Source organism: Diabrotica virgifera, chromosome 3 (genome assembly GCF_917563875.1).
Source record: "Diabrotica virgifera virgifera chromosome 3, PGI_DIABVI_V3a".
NCBI classification, from domain to species: domain Eukaryota; kingdom Metazoa; phylum Arthropoda; class Insecta; order Coleoptera; family Chrysomelidae; genus Diabrotica; species Diabrotica virgifera.
In genome coordinates this window covers 273998698-274025101 of record NC_065445.1, presented here as the reverse complement: position 1 = coordinate 274025101, position 26404 = coordinate 273998698, and the positions used below count along the sequence as shown (strand labels likewise).

At 34.5% G+C, this 26404-nt stretch overlaps 1 protein-coding gene across 1 annotated transcript in view; it reads left to right on the top strand.

The window, feature by feature from the left end:
- LOC114333431 (attractin) overlaps positions 1-26404 on the top strand; it is a 50677-nt gene that overhangs the window by 12576 nt on the left and 11697 nt on the right. The window contains exons 2-7 of the mRNA XM_028283301.2: positions 845-1190; positions 4236-4587; positions 4690-6354; positions 12789-13151; positions 16870-17251; positions 22126-22415. Of these exons, the coding sequence (XP_028139102.1) occupies positions 845-1190; positions 4236-4587; positions 4690-6354; positions 12789-13151; positions 16870-17251; positions 22126-22415 (3398 nt within the window). The remainder of the gene's footprint in view (positions 1-844; positions 1191-4235; positions 4588-4689; positions 6355-12788; positions 13152-16869; positions 17252-22125; positions 22416-26404) is intronic.

Sequence of the window (26404 nt, the reverse complement as noted above, 5' to 3'; positions counted from 1 at the left end):
AGCTATAATTGAAATGACGATGTCTACTTGCAAAACTTTTTTGCACAATACCTGCTGATGGATTATGCAGTGACAAAATAATAAATCATGTTTTGGAGATTGTACATGAACGTAATCTTTAAGTTTACAATATTTGCTCCTCTTTTTGGTGCTCCATCAGGTGTTACACTTACTAGGTGGTTACGAGTTAGTTTAAAAATTTCCAAACAGTTTCTGACTACTTCAAAAATATTTTTTCCATTTGTTGAAATTTCATGGATTTCATTGAGAGGGCCGACAAAACTGTGCCGGAAACCCAAATAATTGCCCGCGTTATTTTGAAAATTTGCGCAAAAATCACCCGTTGCGAAAGTGTTAATAGACGTATTATCTATATTTAATTATTAAGCAATAATTAAAAAAAATCTTTAAATGAAAATAATTCACTTTTTTTTCGCGGGCCGCAAAAAAATGTCTAAAGGGCCGCACTTTGCCCACCCCTGGTCTAAACCTTAGTCGATTTGTTAATTAGAAAGAGATGTCTACTCTGTTTACAAACATTTCTCTCTGTTACACTGGGGAACAGTTTTAGCTTACAGCGCTCAGTCTAGGTATTATAATGATACGTCTATGCCAAAAACAACTATTTTTGCACTTGTAGGTTAGGATATCTCAAAAATCAGAACCAATTCTGCAATTTATAGCACAAATTCGTATTTACCACACTAAAAACCTGTTGAAAAGTATTATGTTTTCTGGGTGTCAGACTTTTTGACTTGTGTAATGGTAGTTTTAAATCTCTTCTATTATAAAATAAAGTGTAATGTAAATAATAAATTACATTGACGATTTTTATGCCTTTCAGACTTAGTGGACCGACAGGTACAATACACGACGGTTTAGGCAATTACTCCCTCACCAGTAAATGTAGCTGGCTGATAGATGCCCCCAACTCGACCATCACTCTTCACATTGAAGAATTCGCCACCGAATGCGGCTGGGACCACCTCTACGTGTACGATGGCGACAGCGTGAATTCACCACTGCTAGCAGTATTTAGCGGGCTCATGTACAAAGAGTCCTATAGTATTAGAAGGATACCGGAGGTGGTAGCAGAATCGGGGGCTGCGTTGATACACTTCTTTAGCGACGATGCCTACAACATGTCTGGGTTTAATGTCACGTACAGGCTGAATTCTTGTCCGTCTACAGTGAGTACACTGATTTCATTTATACAGTTGTGTATGATATTTATGTAGTAACAAAATGTTGGTTATGGATATTAGATGTACCAGCGATTAAATTTTTTATATTTACAACAATGCCAAATGTACAGCTTCTGAGATATACGGATAATATTTGCATTTTTAAATGGGACCACCCATATATTTTACAATCTTTTGTTACATTTTTTATTGCTGATGCAAGATGTAATCTTTTAATTGCCAATATTGATCATTAATGTGTACAAATTAGGAAAAACATTTTTATTTTGTAATTAAACGGAAATCCATTCTGGATGAAAATTTATCTAATACTTTTTTAATTGTTTCCGCAGAAGTTAGTGCCATCTCTTATGTAATTCTGTCTTTTAGTTCTTGAATAGTATGTGGCCTATTTACATACACTTTTCTTCTTATATAACCCCATAAAAAATAATCTTAAGGTGTTAAATCCGGGGTCTTGCTGGCCATTCGATAACTCCTCTTCTACCAGTCCAACGATCATGATGAGTTTATTTATTTATATACGGGATTACCCCCATTACAAAACATACAGTATAAAATCAATCTCTGTAATTTCTACTAAAGTAAAATAAATCTTAATTACACATTAAACAAAAACCTTAATATACTAATATAATATACAGCGTGTCTACTTAAGTTGGAAACATATGGGAAACTTTTTTATTATTAATTTTACGGAAAAAAGTTATTCTCCATAAAAAGTTCTGCATGCTCTAAAATCTAAGATTCAATCATTAGATATCAAATGTTATCAATATTATACTAGGTGTATGTCAAAAAATATGAATTTCGTTCAAGGGTAAAGTACATTTATTTCTCTGAATATCGAAAATTCTTATTATGGAAAGTTGTTTGGATTTAAAAACTAAGATCAAATATGCAATTGCATGCTTCTAATTGAAAAAAAAAAGTATTTTACAAATTTTTCTCAAATTTATGAATACCCAACATCGTTTTTATTTATTAAAAATATGATACTTAACTCTTTCATTATTCATTTTACGAAAAAAAGTTATTCTTCATAAAAAGCTCTGCATGGTCAAAAAACTAGGATACAACCATGATACAGTGTGTCCACGGATGGGGTGCCCAAGAGGAAAAACTTTTTTATTTTCAATTTTAGCGAAAAATGTCATTCTTGATAAAAAGTTTTGCTTGTTTTAAAACTCCATAAATCGAAATAAAATTCAAGTTTTTAAAAAACTGCTTAATTTTGTATCCAATTTTATGTAAATCCCTATAAATTTTTGCACTAAGTTCGAAATCGTAACAATAATCTAATGTTAATAAGCTACAATATAGCTTAGTAACTATCAACTCCGATAAATAATTTGCCAATTGTCATTTTTTTCGACAATGTTAAGCGTTCAACAAATAATTTATGTCATTTTTTCAAAAAAAATTTAAAATTTTTGTCGAAAAAAATGAAAATTCTCAAATTATTTATCGAAGTTAACACTTACTAAGCTACATTGTAGCTTAGCAAAACTAGATTATTGTTACGATTTCGAACTTAGTGCAAAAATGTATAGCGATTTACATAAAATTGGCTACAAAATTAAGCAGGTTTTAAAAAGCTTGAATTTTATTTCGTTTTATGGGGTTTTAAAACAAGTAAAGCTTTTTATCAAGAATGACATTTTTCGCTAAAATTAAAAATAAAAAAGTTTTTCCTCTTGGGCACCCCATCCGTGGACACATTGTCAACATTTTTTAATTATATACGAGGTGTATCAATATTTATGAATCTAGTATGTACCTTTATATTTCACAATATTTCAAATAGAAGGTTGTAATTTCATATTGAAACATTGTTTTTAATTCTAAACAACTTTTTGTAATAACAATTTTCAATATTGTGACAAACAAAGGTACTTTACTCCTGAGTGAAATTCATATTTTTTGGCATACCTCGTATAAAATTAATAAAATGTGATACCTGATGATTGCATCTTAGGGCTTAAGACATACAGAGATTTTTATAAAGAACACCTTTTTTCGTAAAAGTAATAATAAGAGTTATCTTATGTGTAATAAATAAAAACGAAGTTAAGTACTTATCCATAAATTTGAGGAAAGTTTGGAAATATTTTTTTCAATTAGAAGCATATAAATGCATATTTGATTTTAGTTTTTATTTCCAAACAACTTTTCATAATAAGAATTTTCGATATTCAGAGAAATAAATGTACTTTACCCTTGAACGAAATTCATATTTTTTGACATACCTCGTATAATATTGATAAAATTTGATATTTAATGATTGAATCTTAAGTTTTAGAGCATGCAGAACTTTTTATGAAGAACAACTTTTTTTCGTAAAATTAATAATAAAAAAGTTTCCCTTATGTTTCCAACTTAAGTAGACACGCTGTATAATATATTACTATACTATATAAATACTATACATATAGTATATATTGAATGAATTAATGTTACATCAACATTTAAATCTAGCGATTTAAATAATTTCAAATCATCTGCAAACATCAGGAAATCGCAATATATGTATAAAACATTCTGGTATATCGTTCACAAATATATTAAATAACAAAGGTGAACAGTGAGCTCCTTGGGGTACTCCTGATGTCACATGAATTATATTTGAATTAAAACAACCTATTCTCACCTGCTGTGTGCGGTCTCTTAAAAAGCTATTGAACCATTGTAAGGATTGATGACTGAAGCCAAAAGCATTTAATTTTCCTAATAAGATGTTATGATTATGATTATGAGTTGATTATGATTATGAGTTGCTCCATGTTGGTGAAACCAAATTGATCTATTCACGAGATGAGGATTTATATCATCAACAAAGAGTCTGGCTAAGTCTGGAATTAACTCCAATTCTAGAAATGTCCAGTTTTCTTCACCTATTATATATCCCAAAAATAAGGCCCAATAAGTAATGTTTTGGTAGTAAAAATTGGGATTAGTGTTAAATCTATGTAACATTTTACGATCTGGATCGTCTTTGGTATATATTTATTGTATCATAATGTTATACAGGTGTCTGGATACAACTGTTCGGACCATGGTATCTGCATAGACGGAGAATGCACTTGTGACGGCCATTGGGACGGGGCCGCTTGTCATCTCGAAAAATGCCCCAACAATTGTGGAGCTTCCGAAGATAGGGGCATATGCGAACCGGAAAAGGGATGTGCCTGCATCGGCAACTACAAGGGAGACGATTGCAGCCAGCTGGCCAGCGAAGGCTATTGGGAAACCGTCACAGTCCAGACATTCACTCCCAATGGGTCTGCTTCTCACGGTGCTGCCGTTTGGAGGGATTCTATGTATATAATTGCTGGAGAAAGCTACAACAGAGGAAGTTTGCTGTCTGTGTACGACTTTAATGGTAAGCTTAATTCTTTTTGTTTGTTGCCAAGGTGCCAGTTGCAGACAAAGTGTAATTGAAATTTATGAAGTAGTTTAACGTGTTAATGATGTTGTTTTTTAGGTAACGTTTGGGAAACCTTACATATAGCAGAGAGCCCGTCCCTTAGGTATGGCCACTCAACCGTCCTTTACGGAGACAAAATTTTTCTTTACGGCGGTGTAGAGGGCAACAGAGGTCCCACATCCGAACTATGGGCTTTCGATATTAGTGCCAAAACCTGGGAGAATATAACAGTTAAGGCTGATTCGTGTAATGACAGTTATATAATGTGCGGTCCTCTTAAATCCGCTGGTCATACGGCCACTGTAGTGATAAACAACTATAACAAAAAAGTAGATAGAATGATAGTGATATTCGGTCATTCTCCACGTTTAGGGTACCTCAATACTGTCCAAGAGTACTACTTCGGTACTAGAGAATGGCATATAGTGAACACTCAGGGCTACCCAGTGAAAGGAGGTTATGGACACACAGCTAGTTGGGATCCTTTGACGGCAAAGATCTACGTATATGGCGGTGTTGTCTCAGAAAGCGAGTCTTCTCAATATTTAAGCAAGAGTCTCTATTCCTACGAGCCCAACCAGAGGATATGGACTCTTCTTGCAGACGCTCCATCTGCGAGATTTCTCCATACAGCCACGTTTGTTTCTGATAGTTTAATGTTAGTTTTTGCTGGAAATACTCATAACGATACATCACACAGCTTCGGTGCCAAATGTTACAGTAGCGAATTGCTAGCTTATGACGTGTTGTGCGACACTTGGCACACCATGAAAGTACCAAATGATTTACGTACCGATTTAGCAAGATTCGGACACTCCGCGGTAGTCTTCGAAGGATCTTTGTACATTTATGGAGGATTTGATGGTCGAATGTTATCAGATATGTTGAGGTACACTCCTGGGGATTGCAGATACATCAACGAAACCTCGTGTCTAAAGAGCAAATCCGGGTTAAAGTGCGTTTGGGATTCAAAATCCGGTTCTTGCGCTCCGGTTCGACAGGTTCCCAAAGATTTGGTGCTCAAAAAAGAAGAGAGCCACATAATCAAATGCCCGAAACTCAACAGATCTGCTGGTACTTCGATAACGATCAGGAAAGAAAGAAAATGCGAGGAGATGAACGACTGTTTGAGTTGCGTCCATACTACCAGTGATTGCGTGTGGTGTGGTTCTGCGTGCATCCCGTCAAGTAAGAAGTGCACCAAGGGAAGTACCAACGGGAGTACGAACTCTTCAGAGTTACAACCGATTGTCAAATCAGCCATGTGCCCTTCACCTGATCCAGCTCCGATTTGCAAGCAGCTACACACTTGCAAAGCTTGCACGTATCAGCCTTCGTGCATCTGGCGTTTTGAACATGCAAAATGCGTTCCGCATGCTTACTCCAACAGCACTAGTTCCGCCGAAGCCACTGAGCAGAACCAATGCCAAAACGTCTGTTCAGAATACAACGCTTGCTATAACTGTACCCAAGAAGAGTGTATTTGGTGTCAGAACGAAGGAAGATGTGTGGATAAGAACGCTTACACGTCAAGTTTCCCGTACGGACAATGCCGGGAATGGACGACCGTCCACACGAAGTGTAGATCGAGAGGAAGTGACGAGAACTCGCAATGCGAGTTTTATAAGACTTGTTCGAAATGTCAAGACGACCCGGCTTGTGGTTGGTGCGACGACGGATCCAGGACGGGACTCGGGACGTGTATGCCTGGGGGATATACCGGTAAGTTATGAATTTTGTTGTTTATTTATAGTCATAGTAACCTATTGTACTTTTCAGTATTTGTAGTCAGGATTCTAAAATGTCTATTAAGCCAGATCATCCATTTCATAAGTCCATATTTGGAATAGTTTCATATTTTTTTGCTAATTTTTTGCTAATTTATTACCACAAAAACAAATTTTTTGCTCCACCCCTAACCGAGAAACAATGGTTGATGTAGCTTAATATTATGTCACATCATCGATAGCCATATCTCGCGAACCTAAAGAGCTAGAAAATCGTACGACGCGGCATATTTTTTTGCTAATTTATTGCTGTCGATCTGCATATGCAACATACCCCAAAACCACCCCTGCTTCCCTCACAGCTAAAAAACACCCCCAAAAAACAACGAAAAATCTTGAAAAATGATTTTTGTGATATAGTTGACGGTTGATATTTAATTGCTAATTTTTTGCTGTCATTAGCCGTAAAAAACAAATTTTTTGCTCCACCCCTAACCGAGAAACAATGGTTGATGTAGCTTAATATTATGTCACATCATCGATAGCCATATCTCGCGAACCTAAAGAGCTAGAAAATCGTACGACGCGGCATATTTTTTTGCTAATTTATTGCTGTCGATCTGCATATGCAACATACCCCAAAACCACCCCTGCTTCCCTTACAGCTAAACAACACCCCCAAAAAACAACGAAAAATCTTGAAAAATGATTTTTGTGATATAGTTGACGGTTGATATTTAATTGCTAATTTTTTGCTGTCATTAGCCGTAAAAAACAAATTTTTTGCTCCACCCCTAACCGAGAAACAATGGTTGATGTAGCTTAATATTATGTCACATCATCGATAGCCATATCTCGCGAACCTAAAGAGCTAGAAAATCGTACGACGCGGCATATTTTTTTGCTAATTTATTGCTGTCGATCTGCATATGCAACATACCCCAAAACCACCCCTGCTTCCCTTACAGCTAAACAACACCCCCAAAAAACAACGAAAAATCCTAAAAAATGATTCTCATGATATGGTTGACAGTTGATGTTCAATAACAAATTTTTTTCTATGATAAGTTCTATCGATCCAAAGCTTATTTTAAATGTTTTTTAATGATACTTATGCACGTATTATAAAAATTGAGTTATCCATCGCATTTTTTCGGTATGTCAAAAAAAAGTGTTTCATTTTTTGTTTATTACATTTTCTGTTATATCTCGAAAACTGCTCGATGGATTTTAATGATCCTCATCTCTTTTTATTTTGTTAAACGTGCAAAAATATGAATTTTTCATTTTACCATATCAATGTATATCGAACCATATCTCCGAGATTTATCGATCGATTTTTGACTATTATTAAATATAAGTCACTTCGATACCACTCCGGCTACACTCATAAAAAAAGTAGTTACCGATCTTAGAAAAAGCGTTCTTGAACGAAGAAAGGCTGTTTTCTACAGCAAAGAGTAAAATAAACTATAGCCAAGAACTTATTCTTCATAAGAATGTACTGAAAAAAAATTCTTGGTTGTAATTTATTTTACTCTTGGCTCTAGAAAACAGCCTTTCTTCGTTCAAGAACGCTTTTTCTAAGATCGGTAACTACTTTTTTTATGAGTGTAGCCGGAGTGGTATCGAAGTGACTTATATTTAATAATAGTCAAAAATCGATCGATAAATCTCGGAGATATGGTTCGATATACATTGATATGGTAAAATGAAAAATTCATATTTTTGCACGTTTACAAAATAAAAAGAGATGAGGATCATTAAAATCCATCGAGCAGTTTTCGAGATACATATAACAGAAAATGTAATAAACAAAAAATGAAACACTTTTTTTTGACATACCGAAAAAATGCGATGGATAACTCAATTTTTATAATACGTGTATAAGTATCATTAAAAAACATTTAAAATAAGCTTTGGATCGATAGAACTTATCATAGAAAAAAATTTGTTATTGAACATCAACTGTCAACCATATCATGAGAATCATTTTTTAGGATTTTTCGTTGTTTTTTGGGGATGTTATTTAGCTGTAAGGGAAGCAGGGGTGGTTTTGGGGTATGTTGCATATGCAGATCGACAGCAATAAATTAGCAAAAAAATATGCCGCGTCGTACGATTTTCTAGCTCTTTAGGTTCGCGAGGTATGGCTATCGATGATGTGACATAATATTAAGCTACATCAACCATTGTTTCTCGGTTAGGGGTGGAGCAAAAAATTTGTTTTTTACGGCTAATGACAGCAAAAAATTAGAAATTAAATATCAACCGTCAACTATATCACAAAAATCATTTTTCAAGATTTTTCGTTGTTTTTTGGGGGTGTTGTTTAGCTGTAAGGGAAGCAGGGGTGGTTTTGGGGTATGTTGCATATGCAGATCGACAGCAATAAATTAGCAAAAAAATATGCCGCGTCGTACGATTTTCTAGCTCTCTAGGTTCGCGAGATATGGCTATCGATGATGTGACATAATATTAAGCTACATCAACCATTGTTTCTCGGTTAGGGGTGGAGCAAAAAATTTGTTTTTTACGGCTAATGACAGCAAAAAATTAGCAATTAAATATCAACCGTCAACTATATCACAAAAATCATTTTTCAAGATTTTTCGTTGTTTTTTGGGGGTGTTTTTTAGCTGTGAGGGAAGCAGGGGTGGTTTTGGGGTATGTTGCATATGCAGATCGACAGCAATAAATTAGCAAAAAAATATGCCGCGTCGTACGATTTTCTAGCTCTTTAGGTTCGCGAGATATGGCTATCGATGATGTGACATAATATTAAGCTACATCAACCATTGTTTCTCGGTTAGGGGTGGAGCAAAAAATTTGTTTTTGTGGTAATAAATTAGCAAAAAATTAGCAAAAAAATATGAAACTATTCCAAATATGGACTTATGAATGGATGATCTGGCTTAATAGACATGATTCTAAAACCTACAATTAGCTGTCCCGTGATGCATCTCAGGACAGCCAATAATATTAGTTTTTAGGATCTTGACTAGAAATACTGAAAAAAGTAAAAGTGGGAAATTTGGTCATGGAATTTGGTATGTGTAGGGCAGTCAGTTGATATTTTCACAGTAAGTAGAAAACAACTCAAGAAACAAAGTCTACCCTATGCCGATGTGTGCTTTTATCTAGGGGGTGGGACTGTTTTATATATTTTTTTGAAAACTCAATACTTTTCGAGTTATTCTTGGTTGAAAATTGGCCGTTTTCATTGAAAAATTACACCTTTTCTGGCGGTTTTTTGCGAATACCTTAAAAACTATGCATCTAACGAAAAAAACTATTTAAAATATTTTTGTAGCTTATAAAAAACAAAGAGATTCGTTCCTTCATAAATCTTCTAGTTATAATACAAAAAGAGATATGGTAGGTGAGAAGAGTTTGTTTGGTGCATGCTCAAATCGGTGTATTCAACTTGAAATAAAAGAGAAACGGTCGATTTCAGGTGTATAATGCTACCAATACTTTTTGTAGTGCTTGAAAATGCCTTTAAAAGGGGCGATATTAAATGTCGATTACATTCAAACTAAGCGAGATATGCTGAAAAAAAAATTGATGACTAATGTATTTTAAGAAAAAATCAGAAGTATATTTAACCCCTCATCCATCAGAATTTAAATGCATCGTTTTCCTTCTACAATAATTTTTATTATAGTGTTATTTCTATGTTCAAAAAGTTGGACGGGTTTAAAATGCATGGTTTTTGAAAAAAATAAGATCAAATTATAGAGCTCATTTTTAAATTTTTTTAAAAATCTTCCTTTTTCTCCATGTAACTTAAAAATGATAAGAGATACGAAAAAAAGATACAGCACAAAAATGTAGGGTTTTGTTGGACAACAATTTTGTTTTTATTTTTAAGAAAATTTAAAAATGCGCTTTCTAAATTGATCTTATTTTTTTTTCAAAAACCATTCATTTTAAACCCGTCCAACTTTTTGAACATAGAAATAACACTATAATAAAATGTATTGTAGAAGTAAAATGATGCATTAAAATTCTGGTGGATGAGGGGTTAAATATTCTTCTCATTTTTCTTAAAATACATTAGTCATCAAGTTTTTTTTGCAGCATATCTCGCTTAGTTTATATTTAATCAACCTTTAATATTGCTCATTTTAAAGGTCTTTTTAAGCACTACAAAAGGTATTGGTAGCACTATACACCTAAAATCGATCGTTTCTCTGTTATTCCAAGTTGAATACACCGATTTATGCATGCACCAAAAAACAAACTATTTTCACCTACCATATCTCTATTTGTATTACATATAACTAAAAGATTTATGAAAAAACTAAGCTATTTTTCTATAAGCTACAAAAATGTTTTATGTAGTGTTTTTAGTTAGATGCATAGTTTTTAAGGTATTCGCAAGAAACCGATCGAAAAGGAGTTATGTTTCAATGAAAATGGTCAATTTTCAACCACGAATAATCGAAAAGTATTGAGTTTCAAAAAAAGATTATAGAACAGTTTCTGCTTAGAACTAGGTTCTTTAGCCACTTCCGTGATTATGTTAATAAAGAAATTTTCCACCCCCGAGAAGGGGTGGGAACCACCCCCAAGTTAAAAGTACACATCGGCATAAGGTAGACTTTGAAATATGAGATAATTCTAGATTCTAGAGGCTATTCCCAAAATTTCATTAAAATCCATGCAGTAGGATAGAATTCGGAGGTAATATCCTATTCTTGTTCCCATTGACTGAGGTAGTGGGGTTATTATAATATTTGGAACAATTTTTCCAAATAACTTTCCGATATCTCTAACGCGAAGCAAAATATTGAAAATTCACCCTGTTTGTGGATTCGTAGTAGGCCGCGTTTAAAATTTAAATATCAGTTGACTATCTTAAAAAATGTGAACCATCAACTTGTACGAGTATGACTGTGCAAAATTTCAAATCTGTATTTATTTTGATAGCCGAAATATAGGGGTGTCTTCTTCTTAACGTGTCCTATCAAGTCCCCTTGACGTTGGCGATTAACACGGCAAAACTCTCTCTGTCTCGAACTATTCTAAATATGTAGGTGTTCTGCTTTCTTTATTCCTGTCCACTCCCTGATATTCTCCAACCAAGAGGCCTGCTTCCTACCAATTCCTCTGCGTCCTTCGATTTTCCTCATCGTAATAAGTTGAATAATATTATATCGGTCTCCCCTTACTACGTGTCCAAAATATCTTTCTCTTTATCTTTCTATATTTGATGTTATCAAGCAGCTCGCGGGCAGCATTTGCTCTCTTAAGGACTGCCACATTTGTCATCATAGCCATCCATGGTATTTTCAGTGTACGTCTGTGCAGCTATATTTCAAAGGCCTCCAAACGATTAATGGTGGATATTTTTAATGTCCATGCTTCGACACCATACAAGAGGACTGACCAAATGTAACATTTAATCATGAGTTTTCGAAGTTGAAGTTGCGAGTTATCATTACAGAATAATGACCTCATTTTTAAAAATGTCATGCTGGCTATCTCGATTCTACATTTTATCTCTTTATCTGGATCAGTTGTTCAGTAATATGGTAACCAAGATATTTAAAACTGGGTACTCTTTGAATTATATGACCATCAACATATAAGCGTGAATCTTAATGGGCCAAACGGCTAAATACCGTATTTTGTTTTTGAACAGTTTATGTTTAGGCCACACTCTGTTCCCACTGTGTCAATGGCATTTAAAAGGTATTGTAATCCATTCATATCATCACTTAAAATATTTATGTTATATGCATATCTGATTGTCTTTATCAAAATTCCATTAACTTTTACACCCCGTTCCAAATTATGGAGAGCTTCCTTAAATATTCTATCTGAATATAAATTGAATAAGTGGGGACAGTATACAACGCTGTCTGACACGTCTTTGTATTTTACATATTTCTGTAGATTTTCCATTTATGCAAACTGTCGCTGATTGAGGCCAGTATAATTTTTCTATGATTCGTACATCTTGACTATCAACTACTTTATCCTTTAATATTTTAATTAATTTGTGATAGTCATGTGTGCCTTCTCATAGTCAATAAATACAGCAAATACGTATTTCCTTTGATCTCGGCATTTCTGCAATAATACATTTAGTGCAAAGAGTGCATCCCGGGTTCCCAGTCCATTTCTGAAGCCAAATTGTGTTTCATCCTGTGTTCTTGACATTTATCTCTGATTCTACTGTGGATGATCCGCAGAAAAATTTGCAAAGTGTGGCTCATACGGCTTACCATTCTATATCATTATTTTTTGGTAGGGTTATGACTTCGGACTTTAACCAATCTTCAGGGATATCACCAGTCGAGGGTGTCGATAGGGGTGTCTTCATCTTAAATGCGAAACACTGTATAAATAAACTGTACAGTATTTAATCTCGTAATAAATTTCATTTTATCTCTTAAAAACCCGTTAATAACATTTTAGGTCCAACTCTGCACACTCAATCTCTACCATCTTCCACCTGCCCTCCGGAGCGCTGGCACTTCACCCACTGTCCGCAATGCCAGTGCAACGGCCACGCCAGCTGCAAAGAGAACACCAGTAGCTGCCTCAACTGCAGCAATCTAACCACCGGCAAGCATTGCGAGTACTGCATCAAAGGCTACTGGGGCAACCCGGTGAACGGGGGAAAATGCTCGCCTTGCCAGTGCAACAAGCAAGCCGACGATTGCCACAGAGAGACGGGGAAGTGCTACTGTACGACCAAAGGGATCATCGGGGATCAGTGCGAGAAGTGCGACATCGGGAACCATTATCATCCGGACCCGAACAACAAATCTTGCTACTGTGAGTACTATTTTAGTGTAATGACAGACAGCTTACGATTTCATATGTTTCAGAGGCCACCACCAACCGTTGACGTACGTTTCTTCCTTTTGGAGTCCTCAGAGTACACCACCGACTGTTCTGAGAACTCCAAAAGGAAGAAACGTACCAACGTGGAATGATTTAATAAAATTCTTAAAATTTATCCACAAGGGAGTGGACGTACAAAACGTTTTCGGTCAAACTGACCATCATCAGTGTCAACGTCCAGTGTATACAAGTAATAATTGTAACTAGCCACTTCCATAGGTGTAAAAACCTCTAAATTACATTATTGTTACATTCTATATTGAAATGTAGTCGACATAAAGTCGATGTGTCAGGATTTTAAAGATCACATGTGAATGTATTTCATCCTTTCTCGAAAATTGCACAAGGTACTTGTGTTCTAGTGAGAGGTTAACGACCAACTCTGAGTGGCTAGTTTCAATTACTTGTACACTGGACGTTTACACTGATGATGGTCAGTTTGACCGAAAACGTTTTGTACTTCTACTCCCTTGTGGATAAATTTTAAGAATTTAATAAATTCATATGCCTACATACAACAGAAGTGTTTACTTCATTCCACGTTGTTATATCGAAGGTATACAGCTAACTACAGGGTTTACTCCTTTTTAAAGTTTGAAGAAACGTACGTCAACAGTTGGTGGTGGCCTCTGAAACATATGAAATCGTAGGCAGTCTCTCGTTATCTTAGCTCTACACACATTTTTAGTAGGAAGTAAAAATTCGTTGGATTTTTTACCTAGACAAGTCCACCTAGACACGTTATACCGACCACAAAAATCAACTTTCAGCTGAATGACCAATTTTGGTCATTATTTATGTTTTCGAAGTCGCTAAATCTGAATATGAAGTTTATTAGTATCTAGAACTGGTGGAACATGTTCAAAAATGCGAAAAATCAATTTTGATGATTTTTCAAATTTACCTCGCTGTATCTTTGGTCGCTGTAAACATTTCCTTTTGAAAATTTTACTGTGTCATCTTTGAAGTATTTAGATAACAATGATATTTGTCCGAAATGTTTAAATAAATTAAAACAGGAGTTGTTAATTTTTAAACATTTTGTCGTCAGATTTCCTTAGTTTCATGTTTACTTAAAAAAGTTAAGTGACAAACTTTTTAGTTTATAATTTTAACCAATACAGCAATAAAATATAATTCACGAAGAAGTTTTTTCGAAAATTTTAAGCCAAAATATGCAATAATAAAAAAGTTATTATAGACGAGCGGCACACCCCAAAAAACGCTTATTTCTCGAGATACTGACCACGGTGTGATGAATGGATAATTTTGATCTTACTTTATGTTTTTGATGCAGCTGAAAACGAAAATTAGATTTATTTTGTATTTTATGTAGGGAGCATTGTCAAAAGCGCAATTTTGCCCTAAAAATAAAAAAAATTATCACGTTTTCTTGCGTTTAACTCGCTACAACTCTGTTCCATTTTAATATTTTTTTTTCTGAAATTTTTACAGTACAGTAGAGTCTCGGTTATCCGCCATAAACGGGCCGCCGGAAGGGCGGATAAGCAAAAATGGCGGATAATAGGGAGCGATAAATGAAACACAAGTTTAGGCCTTGATGATTTCCAGTCTCCGATATAAGTGGCACAAGAAAAAGAAGAAGAGAATCAGTTTAATTTTGACTGGTATTGGACATTGTAGATGGAATGATTTAGGATGAACGAAAAAAACTAGCGATTTTCATCTGCCTTGCCGATGTATCTCGGTTTGTTGCTGCCAATACTCGCCATCTTGTAGCATCATAATATCGACAGCTCTGACTTCTTGATGCTTGGCGTATTTTATCAACCTAAAAAAATTTTACTCATTCTTTAATATTTTCAAAGTTATATAAATTTGAAAAAAAAATTTGCATAAAGGTGCGGCGGATAAAACGGAACGGCGGATAACCGAGACTCTACTGTATATATTGTTGTGATCTGCTTTCTATTACTTTTATAATAATTATTATTTACTTGATCAATTATTTAATTAACGCAAATCATACATAAAAATTAAGAAAGAATCTCAGGGTGCCTTTTTATAATATAAAAAAATGTCAAAATTATCTTATGTTATACTTATCTTCTCTCGTGGTTTCAGTATCTCTTAGTTGATCCTTATCGGGATAAAATAGGAAAAGGAAATAAATAGAAAAATCATAAATAAAAACATGCAATTACCTTTATTATCACAAGCAATGTTCTGTAAATTTATCAATTAAATTCTGTGGGCATAACTGTCCAAAAGAAACTTTTACCATATAAATTAATCTAATTCAAACAAATATTTATCGCTTTGTTCTTGATACCATTAATAAACCCAGCTAAACAAACAAATTTGGTATTCGCAAAATTACTTATACTTCCTATTAAATTTTTGAAATGTTGGAATCTTAAATTCATATGCTTTTACGTAAAAAAATTAACTTCTGATTATAAAAAAAATCTATCACATAGGTTATTGACTGACCTTTTTGATTCACACACAATGATGTCTCCTCTTGACCCAAACAGCTCCTCCCTGTTGATTATGTTAGGCTACCAATCAAAGCCCTCTCCGTTCTCAGCAAACAATGCAGCAAGATACCAGCAACTATTTCTCCAAAACACAAGCTAGGCTTCCTTTGACCAGGACTCGTTCAATAAACTCCAAATCTCTCTCCTCTCTTTCTCTCAACAATAATCTCCTGAGACCCAAGTATCTTTTTTACTTGGTGTCACAAATAATTTTAATAACGATAATTCTTGTAACTTACTCTCTTGGAGTATACAGAATCAAAGAGGTATTTCTTCTCGATTTGATTTGTCTCTCGTTCCACTTTTCAGCTACTCTCACTTATCAAACACAACCACTAGTACTTGCTTCTAAACTACTCACGAAAACTTTTTACTGCTCCTCTCGGCCGCCGGTAACACAATGATCTTTTATTTTCCAAACTGTCTCAACATTCAAACAAAACTTTCCCCATTCCAAATTTCCAAGCCAATCAGAGACATTTCTTCTTCCCCCTTCTTTTTTGCATTCGAAACACCCACTCATATTTTCAAAAATTATTCCTACCATCATACTAATTACTTTCGGGAAATTCTACAAAATTTACTCGGGGTTAAACAAAAAGTTAAAATTCCAAACTTTCTTTACCTTAATTTTCTAAGAACAAATTACCTATGGCTTCTATCTTTCCCGTAATAAACAATCGGTTTAAAATACTAATCCTAAATAACTTTCACTTCACTTTTATTTACAAAAATGTTTTTAATATTCTTCATGGAAAAATTCATTAAGGAGAAACCACTTTGCGTTGAAAGCTAACTTCTAATAAATATTTACAAATCAGTATACAGGGTGTATCAAATTTATGTGCCCGCGTTATATTAAAAAAATTAAAATTTTTATTCTATCTTTGATTGATAAATTGAAACACAATAATACATATTTCTTACCTTTCTGAAGTTAATGTGAGTTACAGAATGCCAATCCAAACACGCAAATTATGCGATAGATATCAACATCACATTCCGATTTCGGATAATTACGATTCGACTTGGTCATTTCTATTTGATTTGTTAAAAGTTACATAATTGGACTGATTATTACCTTATACAATTTGTCTGTAATTATCGCATGTTTCTCTACATAAAATTTATTTTATTCCACATTTCAGATGACTTAACCATCGACTACCAATTCACTTTCAACCTATCCAAGAAAGAAGACAGACACTACACGGAAATAAACTTCAGGAATTCTCCGGCCAAACCAGACATAGACGCCGATTTTCTAATAACCTGTTCGGTGATGGCCAAAATGAACATAACAGTGAGAACAGAGAACTCGGAAGAAAAAGCCATCTTCGAGAACCACAATTGCACGACGTTTAGGTCGAAGTTTTCGAAGTCCCTGTACAAATTCGGAGTGGAAAACGGCGCCAACGTCACGACGTTTTATGTCTATGTTTACGACTTCCAGACGCCGCTATGGATACAGATTTCGTTTAGTCAGTACCCGAAGTTGAACTTGCAACAATTCTTCATCACATTTTCTTCGTAAGTATAGATTTATTTAATTTTGATACCATTATTTCCTTTCTAAAGCAAATTTGATACTACATGTCCTCTCTTACTTATTAAATAGACAAGCCGTATAATTTGGACCAATTATTACGTTATTAATTATTATAAATTAATATCTTTACTGTTTTCGTTTTGGACCGTGTTTAGCTTTCGACTTCCTCTTTGGAGTCATCTTCAGGAATTGGTTTCCGGACCTCAGTCGCCTTAGTGTTCATTTCATTTAACTAATGTAGCCCTACGGTTTTCTTTCTGGCAAAGTAGTGCTTTTATAAATATTGTCTATAATATAGTGGGGTGGCGCGAAGAAGTCGGACAGAAATAACAGACGAGATTTATGATGATTTGAAAGGATCTTCGTGTACTCGGATGCTGTCATTTCTTTTGTTGGGACAATCCGGACGTTTTTCAATCTCACTGACTTCTTGGATGATTTTCAGTCGAAGAAAGCGAAAGCGGCAATGCATCGTCTAACTTACTAATAAATTCATCACAAAAGCATTTTCCAAATCCGTAAGATATTTAATACCTATCCATGAACTTTCAGTTTCAGTACTCACACAGTCCTATTGGCGAAAAAAGAAAACTCCACTAATTTGTGAAAGTTATACCACTCTTTCTAAATACAGGTTGGCACTGTATACATCAAAAATCCAACCAATATTTTCAGAACATCCACATATTCTCTTTTCTAAACAAATTAAGATATTTCGGATCGACAAAAACGACCACTTCCTGGAAACAGTTAATCAACGATGGCCCGATTACTACCAGATTTACACCGATGGATCAAAACAAATTCGTACAGGTGCCACTTTTTATGATCACAGTGCAAAATATCATGACGAGTTCAGACTACCAGATGAGGCAACAACATATACAGCGGAAATGTTTACAATAAGTGAAGCTCTGAAATATATACTTAGAACTCATAGACCTAAAAGTAATATATTTACAGATTGCAAAAGTGTAGTCGAAAGACTAGAAAATATAAGTGCATCTAAAAATTTAAATCATCTAGAAGTAGAAATACTACAGACCAATTACAAAATACTTAGCACGCAACGAAAGGTGATAATAGTTTGGATCAAAGGACATTCGGGTATTCAAGGAAACGAAATTGCCGATAAGTTTGCAAAATCTGCCTCAGACTTAGACAGAGATTTTATTAATCTGTATATTCCATATACTGATTTAAATGCCACACTTAAAATTCAGCTAAAAAATAATTGGCAAGAACTGTATGACAGCAAACAAACAGGATTAAATTATAAATCATGTCAAGTTCAAATCCCAAGGCTAAGATGGTTCCACAACCAAAACAACAGGAATTTTATTATTACTATTAACAGACTAAGAACAAATCATGCTATGTCACCAAGCTATAAATGTAAAATTGGTTTAGTTGATAATTCCTCATGCTTATGTGGTGAACTGGGAGACTTAACACACATTATACTTGATTGTCCATTAAATAGTGAAAGCACAGATACATTTTATAGTGAAGTAATTAATAACAAAATTAGCTTGCCGATTAATTTAAACTGTATAATTTTTAATAAAAATATTAATATACTGTATTGTTTATATAATCACACCAAGAGGTGTAAAATGAAATTGTAAATTGCTAAGAATATCTTATCGTTAGCAATTCTGCAAATAATTCCATTTTATAACACCAAACAAAAAATTGCACACATTACTTTTTACCAAATTAATAATTTATCCAATTACTTTTTACCAAAAATTAATAAGTTTAACAAATTAATAATTTTACCAAATTGTATTAATATAATATATATTAATATAATTTATAAATATAATCGTGAAGAAGGATGATTTTTTTTAATTAGAAAAATATGTGTGTGTGTTTATATATTATGTGTGTGTATGTATGTGTTTATATGTATATGTATACGTATGTGTGTGCATATATATCTAGGTGTAATATATTTTTATTAGGTTAGTTAAATATATGTAAATATTTTATACTTGTATCATATACCTATTATATTCTAGATATTATGTAATCTTATACTTAGATGTAAAAATTGTCTGGCTAATTGGTCTTTAACAAAGCCATCAAATTAAATAAAAAAAACTTACTAATAAAATTGTTACAATGATGAAGCAAATAGCAGTAAACAATGGGTACAACGAAAAAAGAGTAAAAATTTTAAAGTAAAAACTACATAATAAAAACTGCATAAGACAGTCCTGAAATTAGTATTTCCACCATCAGAGATAAATAGTTCTTTTTGCTCGATTACATATATAGGCAAGATGTAGACTGTGCAAAGGCATTTGACAGCATCGAGATGTGGGCCATAGAACAAGCTATTAATAATTATAGAATAGATTGGAGTTATAGGAAACTAATACAAAATTTATATGAAACCGTAACTATGATAGTCAACTAGACGAAAATACAAGTTCTATTTCCATTAAGAGGTGAGTTAGACAAGGTGACGTAATATTGCCAAAGCTGTTTAATCTATACCTAGAAGACGTCCTCAAAACTACAAATTGGTCTACACATGGCATCAAGTTATAACTACCTCAGATTAGCTGACGATATCTTATTATAGCGAACACATCCCAGGCACTACAAACCATGATGTACGATATCACAGACAGCTCCCAATACATCGGCCTAAAAATTAATGTGACAACAACAAAAACATTGACAAATACAGACTACCCCAGACGAATAACTATAAATGGTAATGAGATAGAACAAGTCTAGAAATATATCTACTTAGGCAAAATTGTGAAACTTGATAAAGATAACCACAGTGCGGAAATACTAGAAGAGGAAGATTGACATAGGCTGGATTTTGAAAACTGAGTTAGACATTTAATAAGCGAAAAATACTTCAATACTTGAGGACCAAAGTGTTCTACCAGTACATTCTTCCTACCATGAAATGTAGATGTCAAATGTGGACCCCAACCAAGGCAAATATCAATAACTGAAATGAATTTCGACTCGATTCAAGTTCTCTGTTTAACCCAGGTATGACAATACCAAAAGGCACCGCTAGGAAAATATTCCAATTTGCGGTTCAAAGAATCTGTATGAAACGAGTCTGTGTACTCTAATACAGAGTATGGCATTAGTAAAATAAGAAAATCTACGGTTTCGTTTTGATTTAAATCTTTCTCCCTCCATCCTCCGATAGTACTATTTCTAGGTCTACCTGTTGTCAAGGAGGCTTTGAGGAAGACAAATTTACACCAACACAACCGTAGTTTTTTGATATAAATTAAAACTATTTATACCGAAGTATGGTTAGAACGCCCTCTAACGGGGAATAAGTGAAATGAATGTCGACTCGATTCAAGTTCTCTGTTTAACCCAGGTATGACAATACCAAAAGGCACCGTTAGGAAAATATTCCAATTTGCGGTTCAGAGAATCTGTATGAAACGAGTCTGTGTACTAGAAATTAAAACTATTTATATCGAAGTATGGTTAGAACGCCCTCTAACGGGGAATAAGTGAAATGAATTTCGACTCGATTCAAGTTCTCTGTTTAACCCAGTACACAGACTCGTTTCATACAGATTCTCTGAACCGCAAATTGGAATATTTTCCTAGCGGTTCCTTTTGGTATTGTCATACCTGGGTTAAACAGAGAACTTGAATCTAGTCGAAATTCATTTCACTTATTCCCCGTTAGAGGGCGTTCTAACCATACTTCGATATAAATAGTTTTAATTTATATCGAGAAACTACGGTCGTGTTGGTGTAAATTTGTCTTCCTCAGAACCTCCTTGACAACAGGTAGACCTAGAAGTAGTACTATCGGAGGATGGAGGGAGACAGATTTAAATCAAATCGAAACCGTAGATTTTCTTATTTTAAATATCAATAAACCAGCTACAACAGAAAAGGCAATAGAAAGGGCAATTTTAGGTATACGACTGTAAGACAGAAAGAAGAGCGACTGGGTAACATTAAAAACAAAAATCGAGGATATCACAAAAAAATTGCCAAACTCAAAGGGAGTTTCGCAGGCCACACTTCTAGACAACAAAGACCAACTTTGGAATGCCACAATACAACATTGGAGGCCATACAAACGTAGACCATCAAGAAGGAAACCCCAGTTGAGATGGGTAGATGACAATAAAAAAATAGCTGGAAAAAATCGGAAGTAAGTTGCTCAGGATAGATATAGATAGAAGGAGTTTTACAAAGAAAAAACTTGCTATGGAACTTTGAGGACCTCACCGTCTTGTTTATTATTCTTATCTTATTGTTATTGTTGTTAAATTTTTGTAGATCGTTTTTGAACACACCTATAATGTTGAAAGGAAGCTATAATTAGCTTACCTCAGCTTAGTACCATCTTTTTACTTTCAGTACTTTAATTACATCTCAACTGAACTAACTTTGCTTCGTTATGGATATTTTATGGACTTAACGGTCTTTAAATGTATATTCTTCTTAATATAGTAGTCATGTTGTGACTGGCTGATTGACATAATACAGTCCATGCCATTAAAAAAAGGAGTTTTGAAAGACCCATATCCAAAAATCGATATTAGAAGGCTAAGAAGAAGAAGAATATGACTTGGAAGCAATCTTCATATAATCAGGTGCCGAAGTTTTTTTTGCAACAATTGAGGCGTTTGTCGATGTCCATGTCAGTGGCTTGATGATTTTTAATTTGAAGAAACCAAGTGTGGAATTTTCAAAGTCTATTTCATGATCTGTCTGGAAATAGGGCTCCACTGGTGCAGACATGGGATCACAAATTGTTCACGAGTTTCACTTATATAAACTCGTGGACCATCGATCAGTTTGTTGAGATGATTTCTCTATTAATCCTTCTATTCCTTAGATGTTTCCTTCTGCTGCTTTTGGTGGCGGCCATCCTATGGAAGATAAAGCAACGGTACGACATGTACCGCCGTCGACAGCGGCTCTTCGTCGAGATGGAGCAGATGGCGTCGCGTCCCTTCTCCCAAGTTCTCGTAGAGCTAGAATTGAAAGAGACCGTAGACTTTAAGAACAATGGCGTAGTGGGCGACGCCAAACGCAAGAAGAGGGACGCACCCAGTCCGATTGCTCTGGAACCGTGCTACGGAAATAGAGCCGCGGTGCTTAGCCTGTTGGTGAGGTTACCCACTGGTAAGTAGTATTTTAAATATCATTTTTATTCATTTCCGATTGCTTGTTGAGTTCATTTCGTAAATCAATCAATCTACCATATTTATAATATCTACGACCGAAACAGTGATTATATAATACAGTCGAACCCGTTTATTAGAATAGCCTTCGTGCCAAGCAAAAATATTCTTATAAGCGGGATATTCTAATAACCGATCATTGGTGGCTAGCTGAAATAAGTGTACCGAATATACGTTATAATAGTACATACTATGTCAATATATATATATGCATATGGTTTTAGGTCTTTTTATGTCAATAAAAATTATAATCTATTTACAAAAATAATTACGAAACGATTAGACAATAAATTGGAATTGGGTTTTAAAAAATGCTTCCGAGCAAACGATCAACTATTAGTAATAAATAATCTTATAGAAAAATGCTGTTTCTAAAAACAGCCAAGTGTGTGGCAATGTACCTATAGAAATTTGTAGACAAATGAAATTATTTTATGACCTTGTCGGCAGACGATTGAATTTTCTGTGGGAAAGGAGCGTTTACTCATAACACAGTAATAAAGTGTTTATTAGGTACCTGACAAACTGTAATAATATACAAAACAGCAGGCTTTCGAAGCTCTTACCGACAAACCATTAGATCAAGCAAATTTAAAATTTTTAGGAAATTGTACGTAAAAATTTATTTGTTGACCTGAAAAAATTATTCTAAAAAGCGGTATTATGTTACTAAATCATATTCCAATAAGCGGATAAATTTATTAAAGGGCAAATGGAAACGTTTCAGGACCTCGAATTTACATTCCATAAACCGGGATATTCCTATAACCAGTACTCTAATAAGCGGGTTCGACTGTAATATAGTCAATATACTAATCAAAAACCTTAGTTTTAATCTTAATACGTCCAAAATCACACACCAGTGATCAGAATTGATGCCAGAAGTAACACCATTCGAAGTTAAAAAGACAATTTCAGAAATGAAAAATAATAAATCCTCTGGCGATGACGGAGTAGTGATCGAGGCAATCAAACAAGGTGGAAATAAAATTATCCAGGCTTTGGCCAAACTTTTCACCGAATGCATTTACCAAGGAAAAACCCCTTCTCAATGGAACAATGCAGTCATTGTTTTATTACACAAGAAAAGTGACATAACAGATCTAAAAAACTACCGCCCTATCAGTTTGCTATCACACATGTATAAACTTTTCACAAAAATTATCAAAAAAAGACTGGAGTTAGACTTCTATCAGCCTAGAGAACAAGCTGGATTTAGATCCGGATATAGCACTAACGACCATTTACTGGTAATAAAAAACCTGATAGAGAAGTCTGCAGAATACAACAAACCATGGGCACTGATATTTGTGGACTACGAGAAAACATTCGATACCATAAGCCAGCAGAAAATGTTGATAGCATTGACAGAATGCCGAATAGACCATCGCTACACTAACATGATCAACTTATCTACCAAAAGGCAATGGCTAGCGTAATACTATCTGAACAACAAACAAATAAATTCTGTATACAGCGAGGAGTACGTCATGGAGACACCATCTCACCAAAGCTATTCTCAACCCCTTTAGAACACACTTTTAAGAAGGCAGATCTGAACGAATATGGTATCATCATAAATGGAGAGAAGCTCACTCATTTGAGCTTCGCAGATGGCATCGTCCTTATAGCCGATCATATGGATGGCTAATAATACGCAAATAATGGCTAATCTGCTGCTAAATCGTAATATTGTCGATGGAGTGGATATTGAGCAGACTGCATCTTATAAGTACTTGGGACATGAAATTCGGCTGGGAAGAGATAACCAGACGTGCGAGCTCCTCACGTCGCATAGGATTAGCCTGGACAGCGTTTTGTAAACTAAACTATATATTTAAATCGGACTTACCCATATGCCATATGCCTGAAAAGGAAAATCTTTGACCAGTGTGTGTTGCCTGTACTCACTTATGGAGCGGTAACATTAACACTCACAAAAAACAATAAACGCTTTCGAAAAAATTGCGTCGCTAAAGTGGAATTTTACAGTACACGTCGCAGTGAGCCAAAACAAAAATGTACAAGTTCCCTATTTGCGAGGCTTGTTACGGCAAAATAAAGATCGAGAGATGACACTGAATAAATAAAATGAGTATCAATATACTCTATAATCTAAATTACAAAATACAGTAAAATGCAAAATATTCAGCTAATCTCTCTATCTCATCTCAGGGATTTATTGGTAAGTTCAGCAGAAGGTGACCCGGTTATTTCTGAGCATTAAAACAACCCATAGCTATCAACATTTATTTAAACATAAAATAAAAGAAAATAGGGGAATTGCAACAAAATATAAGGAAAATGTATTGACTATTGAAACTATTAACTATAAAATATAAAGTACTGTCAAGTCTTAAAAAGGCCCTAACTTATGCTTTTTCTTATAAGGATCTTTCAGTGCGTCACAGTTTTTCGATTTCTTTCTAACGCATTAAATTGTATGTGACAGAAAAAAACGCACGTCGGTGATTACATTTCGTCAATGATATTTATAACATTTATTCTAGTTGTCAATAGATGGCGCCATAATCGAAAATAAAATAATTTGCGGATATCTACGAATATACTCTGAACAATTTATAAGACTATACAAATCAAAGAAAATACCATTTTATAAATGCAATAAACACAATTGATTTATTTTTTCCCCAAATTGCAAATAAAATGTGACAACTGTCAGATTTAACTAAAATGTCATGTCACTAAAATGTATATTATCACGGACTTACCTTTTTTTTCTATCATTTGTGACGCACTGAAAAATGCTAATGAAAAGAAGCATATCACCTACATATACAACTTAATACCTTTAATATGGAAAATATAAATATTCACTACACCCTGATGAATAAAACGTACCTACGTTAAGCAAGAATCAGATATTGTTAATAATTAATTAACACCATGAAGTGTCAAATACCTACCTCTTGCAAGTCTACCTGTGGAGTTAACTAAGTACAATAAATATATACTACCCTGTAATTACTCTGTTAAAGTTAATACCCTCGTATAGCGCTAAATTCAGGTGTACAATGAGGGTAACAGGAAGGACTTAGATCTGAACAAAATGGTAGATATATAATTATATATATACAGTATAGGGTATATGGAATATATAAAAATAGAGGTGATACGGTTAATACTGACTTCCTCTTTTTGCTTACGGGTCTTGCAGGTGGGTGTTCCGGTGGTGGTGATTCTGGTTAACTAGGCGTTGGACAACGGACAGCCACTAGTCTCCAAGGTGTGTCCTCACGAAATTGGCCTACCAAGGAGAGAAAATACAACTGTCAGTAGGGACTATACGAGACAGTAGAAATAAGAGACGCTAAATAATATCTTTAAAGATATTTACCTGTTGGTGTTAGGTGGCCACAAGAGAATTGTCACGGTGTCTTTCCTCACAAGTCACAAGAGGTTATGTCTCGTAACCAAATAAATGTCCATCGGCATAACAAAATATACAGCCCCAAATCCGTCACTGGCACAAGGTCCTCGAGACGATGTTTCCATAAACTTGGGCTGTATTATTTTCGCCGATGGAAAGGGATTGGCAAAGTTTCACCCCTTGCAATCCGACCTCGTTCAAGAACAATCGAAGACAGACCGGATGTCATCCGTCTTTGCTTAATGTCATTCGATCTGAGTTCCAACTCAGACGAACCATTCAGGTTCAACAGAACCTTTTTGTAAACGAACCAACTGACTGTTTTATAGGAGCTACCATAGGCGTAACCAGGTGGTTTTAAAGTATTTAAATATCTTTCAGTTTAATATACAGGGTGAGGCAGATAAAGGGCCTATTAGAAATATCTCGAGAACTAAAGGCAACAGAATCATGAAAATTTTAATTAAGGGGTTTTGAAGAGTCATCTATTTAATGAAAATATTTTCATCTATTTGCTACTTCCGGTTATACCGGAAGTT